Raw genomic sequence first — 9,222 nt, 5'->3', positions numbered from 1 at the left:
ATATATATATATATATATATATATATATATCTTGTGTATCTATGGCTGTGTGTCTCTGTATATGTGTTCATGTCCAGAACCTTAGCATCTGATATTTTAGAAACAAAATATTCCTTTTCCTATGTGAGGGCTAAATTATCTCCTTACTAGGCTCTACTTGCCTAGTTGGTCTAAACTCTTTCTTCTGTTAACTACCTATACATTGATAGGAGTCTGTGAAGCTTGGTTTTTTTCCTGATCACTCTATCTCAGCTGTTTTTGAGGAGAAGGAGGAAAAAAATCAATGGAGAGAAAGGAATGAAGGAAGGGTAATAGAGAATGCTCACATTGATAATTTCCATGTGCTAGGCACTGTTCCAAATATTTTCTATACATACTAACTCATTTATTCTTCAAAAGCCTTCAAGGTAGCCATTATTGCCTCTGTTTAAATAATAAGGAAAATGATACACAATGAGGTTGATGGATTTGTCCAAAGACACACATGCAGAAAGAGGGAAAGCTTGGGTTTGCAACCAGACTCTGCAGTTCCACTCCGCTCTCTTACGCATTTAATATACACTGCCTTTCAACTTGAGGAAATGAAGCAACTTTGAGAAGTCTGTTATCTCTGAGGCTACTGAGAAATGCAGTCTATATGATGATTCTGTCTCTAGGGGCTAGATATGGTACTCTGGGAAGCCATGACCCCATTTTTAATGATGAGTTTGCATATATTTAGCTATATCACCATTGAAAGACTATAGTGTTGGTCATGCGCACCAAGTACTTACTGGTTGCTTTACCATGTCTATGCCTCTGAAACTCAGCTGCAAACGGGTTCACACTCACAATGCAGCTTTATGAGAGCATTGTTCATTTTTCTGGGTAATTGCTTTGCACATAGCAGGTGGAGCTCTGATAATTGCTTTTTCTGGACTTGATCTTCCATTTTCTCTCAAAAGCTCTTTCACTATCTGCCACTATTCTTCTGGTCTCAACTCGTTCCTCTGAAAATCTGGAAATACCACACCTGACCCTGATGATTCATTTCTTAATGATGATTAGAGCAATTATATAATTCATCACCTAAAACAGGCATTTCAGAAATCAAGAGATGAACTCGTAATAATTGTGCCTGACAGATAAAAAGAGACAATAAAACTAGGTTAGCCTAGATATAACAGGCCTTATGGCCACTGTACTTCTGATGTCCTAAATGGTTCAGAAATGCCCACACACTAGCATAGTTTTCTGTTGGGGCCTGTCTTCATGGGTATATCAGAATCTCACTATACATACAGTCTTTTGAGAGAGCAAAATTTGCTTCTTTGACCTACTCAAGCAAAACAGAGATTAATAGAAGCCATGTAAGATATAAAGAGTCTGAGTTTAAACCTAGTTTTTCACCATTTTCTTTTTCAAAAACTTGTTTTCCATTTCTCCTATTACCAGAAAGCCAAGCCATTCCAGTCCATAGGGTACCACTCAGAGTACAATTGAGATTTGAATGAACAACACATGTAGATTTTAAGGTTAAATGAATATTGTTTGACATATAGTACACTAGCGTTGTTTTTCATTTTGGTCTAAAAAGAATGGTTACAATTATACCTTGTTTCTTCTCAGGATTAACTAGAATCCATCTGTCTCCATTAGAATCTCTGTTCTCTTTTCCAAAGTAGTGGTTGAAAGAAAAAACTCATATTACTCAAGACAAATTGTCCAGTGAAGTGGGAAAATGAAGCATGTTCTTAGGATATTCACACCTATTTTCCCCATGATATTAGAGCTAAGATTCTAAAAGAATGTGCAGTGCCTATTTTTAGTAATCATATAAAACACTAACCAGGTCTAGAGAGCTAATTTTAGACATACAAAGTATTAGCATCTAAAATGACCATTGCAGTCTGCCAATGATTTCAATTAGGTTAAGTGAAGAGTTCAAACCTTTACCAGCTGTTTACTAAAGTGATAAAATTTAGGTAATGTCATTCTGAAGATTTTTAAATCTCAAAGGTGACAGAAATATTAGCAGCCTCTGGTATATGTTATGGAAGGAAGGAAAAGAAGAAGGGAGGAATGAAAGAAATATTGCATATAGTAAAGAGTCTCTGTCTTTGTCTCTGTCTCTCTGTCTCTCTGTGTGTCTCTGTCTCTGTGTGTGTGTGTGTGTGTGTGTCAGAAGTAATGGCTTGAGTACTTTTGTAAGTGGGTAAGATACTTCATTTTATGCACATGTATCCATTTGCAAGTGCTCAGGCAGTGGCATGTTCATCTCACCATGTTTTTACAGGGTATTAATCTTTTGCTGCCATTCTTGACACTGCCTTAGCTCATTTGCTTTGCCATCTTAAGTTTCTGCCTAGTTATGACTGCGTGCTTATGAAATGCTTCTGCATTTTGACTGGACCATAAGTATTTAAAAGCTCTTTCGAAACCCTTTCAAAACTCCAGTGCCTTTCAAAACTGAACTTTGGAGATGGCAGGCTAGGAAACCACTTGTTTGCTGATATTAGCCAGGAAATCATTAAAAGTGAATTTGATGAAGAGAGCTGTGCTGTGATTTTTTTTTTCCTTTTGTAATTTATTTTCTCTCTTCAGCTCCTCAGATCTGGCCTGGAGACATATCATGTAGCTTTATTCCATTTCATTTTACCATTTGCTGGTAAATCCTTTTCTAGTTTCCAATCTTCTCTCTGGTTTACTTTCATTTGGCTCAGACCCAACACTGCCAACTTAAAACAGGGCAAACAAATCTCAGCTTCTCCCTACTCAGCCACTGTCAAGGATGCTGACCACCTCTCCAGACTTTCAGGCTGACGATCATTTTATTCCCTCCTTTCTTCCTCCACGGTCACATCTATCACCAGTCTCAATACTTCCCTTTGGTCTTCAGCCATGGGCCTCAGCTTTCCTCCCTGGGTAGTGTGCAAGGATGCATAGCCTGTGACCTCTTACTACCAGAGCTGCATCCTGATGATACTCTGAAGTGTTAGTGATCCCAAGCTAGTCTACACTCTGCTGCCTGAAGAAGCTTCTCTGGGTATCCATTGTCCAAAAGGACCCTCTATCTAAAAATTAATAGCAGGTGAAAAGTGAATTCTTCAACCTGTGTTTGATGCCCCCATTTACAGCCTCTCTTTAACTTCAAAAACAGCATACTCTCACCTTCCTTCTCCTCCCGATCCCCTGATCTCCAATTACCAGCCCCTTATTTTCCCAATCTGAAATTTGTATTCAAACCATACCTGCTTACTTCCTCCAGTGTGCAGCTTGCTATTTCCAAAATTCTGCTTCTTTGCAAATGTCATTCATTTCAGCCGAGGTATTCGGTCCATGTCAGTGTCCCTGTGTCCCTGTAAACACTCTCAACCCACCTCTAAATATTGGGACATAGCTCATTTAAGATGCTTTCTTATGATTCCATCTGACTTGTTCATCTTCCCACTCAATTATGGCCTAAGCTGTTTTTCTAGCTGCTGATCTTCGTATGTTTTTAAACTGTATCTTAAACTGATGTCTAGTCACTTCCAAATGCAGCATGAGCATCTTTGAGGGCAATGGCCTGGCATGATTTCTCTCACTTGCCATAGTATCAGTCTTTCCCCTTGCTCAGCATTCAAGGCTTGTTATTTGACTCTTCAGTATTCTTTCCACTCATAGCTTGCTCTCACTGTAACCAGCCAAGGTTTCCACATAGGTCTTCATATAGTCTTTGTCTATCTTCCTGGGTCCTGAATTCACACAGGAAGAAAGTTGGTCTTTCAGCCACACACTTAATTTGATATTTTTATGGAAGTTAAGTTCAGTTATATATTAAGCCACTGACTGATATGTACCCAGCAATATAGCAGCTGTGCCAGCCCAGTTATTTTTAAATTTCTGTATGCATCCAACTCGATTGATGAGTTCATCAAAACCTAAATTACTGGCCCTTATCCCATATTTTCTGATTCAGTAGGTCTGGGGTGGGATCCAAACTTTTGAGTGTCTAACAAATTCCCAGATAACAGCAAGATCACATTTGGGAAAGTAGTGACCAAGAAGATACAAAAATAGTCTAAGACACAATCTCTTGTTCTAAGTAACTTACAGTTTGTCCACGAAGGACCAAGGAACATTTAGCAGTAAAAAATATTTCTAATGGGGCTGGCGAGATGGCTCAGTGGGTAAGAGCACTGACTACTCTTCCAAAGGTCCTGAGTTCAAATCCCAGCAACCACATGGTGGCTCACAACCATCCATAATGAGATCGGACTCCCCCTTCTGGTACGTTTGAAAACAAGTACAGTGAATTAAGCCGGAGTGAGCAGGGCAGAGAGAGCAGGGGCCATCCTGAATTCAATTCCTAGCAGCCTCATGATGGCTCATGGCCATCTATACAGCTACAGTGTATTCATACACATAAAATAAATAAATAAATCTTTAAAAAATATATATATTTTTAGATTTATTTATTTATTATATGTAAGTACACTGTAGCTGTCTTCAGACACACCAGAAGAGGGCATCAGATCTCATTACGGGTGGTTGTGAGCCACCATGTGGTTGGTGGGATTTGAACTCATGACCTTCCAAAGAGCAGTCGGTGCTCTTCCCCACTGAGCCATCTCACCAGCCCTAAAAAATATTTCTAATGATTTGTTATTCATTCATGTAGCAAATGCTGAATGAATGCTATGTGCTAATTGCTATTATCAGTTATGTTATATCAATAATCAGGATATGCAAAAATCTTGATTTTCATGGTGGAATTATAATGGGAGAAAACAGAAAGTGAACAAAATATTTAAAATGTAAGGCACTTCTAAGTTCTCTGGAGAAAAATGTGGAAAAGAAATATCAGGAGGTTCAGAGGTTTCCCAGTGCTATCATTTGATGGTGACACAGTCACAAATGACCAAGAGTAAGCCATACTCTTATAGGCTGATTATTCAGGAATGTTGCCTGCAGTCTGGGTGTTCATTTCCATGAACATTGATTAACTCCGAATAGCTATTTCTTCTCTCTAAGCGTTGATTTCTCCATCTGTTCCATGTAACCAACCCATAGACAAAATTGTGTCTGAAGTTTTCTACATTTCTAAAGGTGTAGGATACTGACTAAATGATCTAGGCACTTTAGGTCAAGCCTGTAATTGTGCAACGCTGACATAGGAGGCTATCAAAACAATTTTCAAGCCTTTTCGAGTGCTTAAAAAGTATATAATTTTCCTCACTAGTACCATCATGTACTGAATGAGTTATGATTTATGTTATGATTTAGTTCCAAGGTTTTAAAAGCCTGAGAGATAAATTATAACAAACAAAAACTCTATTTTTTCATATTCTGTGTTATCCTATTCAATAGCTGGTTGGTGTTTAGCATAACATATATTAAATATACATTATCCACACACACATACTTACATAAATGCTTGTGTGGTCATAGGCAACCAAAGCTTCTTGAAAAAGTATCCAATTTGTTTTCATGTTAATTAACTAATGAATATCCATATCTTTTGTATGCTTATGTTTCACAAAGCCTTAATGTAACATCTTTCTCTTAAAAATAATTACCCTGATTTGAGTGTGTTGATGCTCTCCTGTAATTCCAGGACTTAAGGCAAAGGAAGTATCATGAAATCCAGAATAACCTGAGTTACATAGTGAGTTCCAGCTTAGCCACAACTACATAGATAAATCCTGCCTTAAAATAAAACAACAGCTATTCTGGAAGACTTTAACAATAGGGAGTTTACTGTGCAAAGAATGGGTCCTATAGACCTAGAGAAAGTTGTCTCAGATCAAAATAAAAAACAATGTTATGCTATTTTATTACTATAGCTCTACAATATAGCTTGAAATGTGTCATGGTAACTCCTTTCTGCATTAGTCTTTTTATTTAGGATTTGACTTCCATGAAATTTTTAGAATTTTTGCTATCAATTTATCTATCTATCTATCATCTATCTATCTGACTAGTTATGTGGACATGTTGGTTAATGTGTTTGTGTGTGTGTGTGTGTGTGTGTGTGTGTGTGTGTGTGTGTAACAATAATAACTAAAGAAAAGGAGCTCATGAATTTGATAGCAAATGAGGAAGGACATTGGAGAAATCAGAGGGGAAGGAAAGAGTGGAAATGTAAGTAGAGTACTCATATATAAATGTCTAAAGAAATATGAAAAATAGAAAGACAGCATTTTGGATATTTCTTGTGTTAAATACTCTAATCATAGCAAGTTTACTTTTACTTTCAAATCAATTCATAGCTTCTCAGAGACATAATGGTGAACTTAAGTCTTGACAAGTGAAAATTTCAAAACTCACTGTAAACATAAGTTAAATATGATCTGCAAAATGCTTAACTGTCACTAGAATAAAATAAGCAAAAGCAATGATGATGGCTATATTAAGGTGAAAAGCTATTATTTTCCCTTTTATGTTCCAAGTTCTGGATAATGTTACCAGTTGATCTATTTAGAAAATGATAACTTTCTTCTGAATTGTTTTGAATCATGAGGCCCACCCAGAGAAATTGTCGAGAGCTGTTTCTTGAAGGGTAGCCACAAGAGCGAAAATGCCGTGAGAACTTCAGAAACATGGCTCCAAAAATGTGGCTGCATCAAAATGATAGTTTTTCTCTTCCATGTATGTGTGATTCTCTCTTTATTCATTTTTAATAAACAGGGGATGGAGAATTATCGTGGGAACACTCGGATGGTGATATCTTCCGGCAGCCCGCCAACAGAGAAGCAGTAAGTGAGATGAGCTCCAACATTTCCACACTTGACAGTAGCTAGCCAAGCTTTGCTCTCCCCATGGCTATTAGTCTGTCAAATCCAAAAGAAGACCCATTTCTAACATCAGTTTTCTCCTTCCTTGGAAAAAGTAAATGTCATCACCAACTTGTAAACATTTATCATTGGTAATTAGGACATGAACAGTAACACAGTGCAGCCATGACTTTCTGTCCAGGTCTGAAGTTGGGACTCTCTTAGAATGACCTGACAAATCTGTACATTCTAAGGAAGACAATCATCATGACTATTCTCAGCAGTGAAGACTCTCTGTGGCATTTTAACATAGTCCACTTTATCCTTTTGGTCAGATTCCTTAGAAACCTGAGACTTCTTGGGTCATGTAGATGAAAGAAAAGAAAAACTGTGGGCCAGATTCTCCTCCTCTTTCCCCTTATTTCTGTTGTTAGCACAAATCTCAGAATAAGAAAGCCTGACAAGTAGGACTATTTTTATATATATTATATATAATATTTTATATTATATCTATAATATAATATGATGATTATATAGTACCATATATTATATATAGTATTTTAATGTGTATATTATCTATTATATTTAATATTTTCATGTATATTACTATATATAGTAATAGTATATGTTGAATCATTTAAGAAAATATACCATCTCTAAGATTGACTGTCTAAGAAAAGTTACTTAGATATCTTAAAATTTGAAAAGAAAATGTTCTAGCTCAAAAAGTGAATCACATTAAGGGACTTGTAAAAAAGTTTTCAATGTACAATGGTGTTTGTTATTGCACACAAACAGGTGTTCACTGAACCCGCTATGCAAGAACTATTTTCAAAACCCATTAAAGCATTGCTTTCATAAGTTTAAATTAAATGAACATAAACATTTATCAGTATATGGTTGGCTACATACGCCTAATTATTGGTGTATAACAACATTGTTAGTATGAATATAACACAGGTTGAAGATGGCTCAGCAGGCCTTGGCTGCCAAACCTGAGTTCTATCTACAAGATCCACATGGTAAAAGGAGAGAACCAACTTAAGTTTTCCTCTAACCTCCACACACAAACATACCATTGTAAGTTTGTCACACACACACACACACACACACACACACACACATTAAATAAGTAATAATTTTAAAAAGTAAAGTTTTAGCTACATGTAGGAAAAGAGAAAGAAAAAACTCAGATATAATAAAACAAATGTAGGGCCATGTGGTGGTGGTGCACACCTTTAATCCCAGCACCCTGGAGGCAGAGGCAGGTGGATTTCTGAGTTTGAGGCCAGCCTGGTCTACAGAGTGAGTTCCAGGACAGCCAGGGCTATACAGAGAAACCCTGTCTCAAAAACCAAAAATAAAAAAAATAAAAAAATAAAATAAAACAAATGTAAAATTTATGTGTGTTTATAAAAAATATATAAATGAGAACTATCTGAAAGTGCATATATCAATATGATAAGAATAGTAATAAAGGGATAGAAATAGACATGAGGAAAAGCAGAATTTGACTTCTTTATCTTCTTTTTATTTCGTGTTTTTCCATAGATCAATTAATTTTATGATAAATAAAATTGAGTGATTTTGTAAAACCTTAGAAACTGGAAACAAGACAGTAGGCTAGGTAATTATAAAGCAGACTATTTTCATAACTAGAGAGGGCATGATGAAGGAATTTACAAAAGTTGCTATTGAGTGACAGTTGCAAACATCACCATGTCACTTAGGTTATGATTCACAGTCATCACAGTAGCTAGTTCTGACTTGCACAGCACATCTTCCCAAAACCATACCAAAAGCTTCAGGAGAGATAGGACATAGTTTTGCTCTGCTTTATTACTTGATGCTATTGCTTTCTAAATATTGCTATTTTTAGATTTAGTGTAGAATTGTGGACAAGGTGGAAACCAGTGCATTGGGCATCTGACAAAAGCAATATTTGTCCCATAAGAGAGACTGACTGACTTCTCACATTCAGGGGAAGATTTTATCCATTCCACTCTGTTGGATTTACAGTAAGATACTATACAGATCCTACCAAGGCATGGTCACAGTCTCCGATTTTTCTGTGGTGGATTGCCTCTTTTCTTCAACCCAGGTTTTTGTTTTTGTAAGAAGTTGAGAGCAACTGCATTAATGGCCATCACTAAATGTCATTCAGAACTTTAGTCCCAGTAACATTATTCTGCTTGGCTTCCACAAGAAACACTGAATCCACTTTAGTAGTATTGCTGGTAGATGTTATTCATTTTCTCTCCTTCTTTTATATTTTATCTCTGAGTATGCTACTCAGAATCCCCATATCTTGTCTACCAGCTTCACTATTCCTCCTAAACTTCAATAAGGGATGACTCAATCTCGCATTGTAGCAAGAAGAGCAAACATTTGGCATTAGTAGACCACAGTGGCCAGATGGTTCCACTTTATTATGAGTAAAGATTTCCCTTTGTTCTGAGGGGAATTGTTATTGTGGAATATGATT

General features: G+C 36.6%; 1 protein-coding gene across 3 annotated transcripts in view; it reads left to right on the top strand.

Annotated features, from left to right (window-relative positions):
- Chrdl1 (chordin like 1) overlaps positions 1-9,222 on the top strand; it is a 109,658-nt gene that overhangs the window by 77,039 nt on the left and 23,397 nt on the right. For all 3 annotated transcript variants that reach the window (XM_031368865.1, XM_031368860.1, XM_031368866.1), the window contains exon 7: positions 6,652-6,719. In XM_031368865.1, the coding sequence (XP_031224725.1) occupies positions 6,652-6,719 (68 nt within the window). The remainder of the gene's footprint in view (positions 1-6,651; positions 6,720-9,222) is intronic.

The sequence above is a fragment of the Mastomys coucha genome, chromosome X (genome assembly GCF_008632895.1).
Source record: "Mastomys coucha isolate ucsf_1 chromosome X, UCSF_Mcou_1, whole genome shotgun sequence".
NCBI lineage: Eukaryota > Metazoa > Chordata > Mammalia > Rodentia > Muridae > Mastomys > Mastomys coucha.
This window is presented reverse-complemented; position numbering and strand designations above follow the sequence as displayed.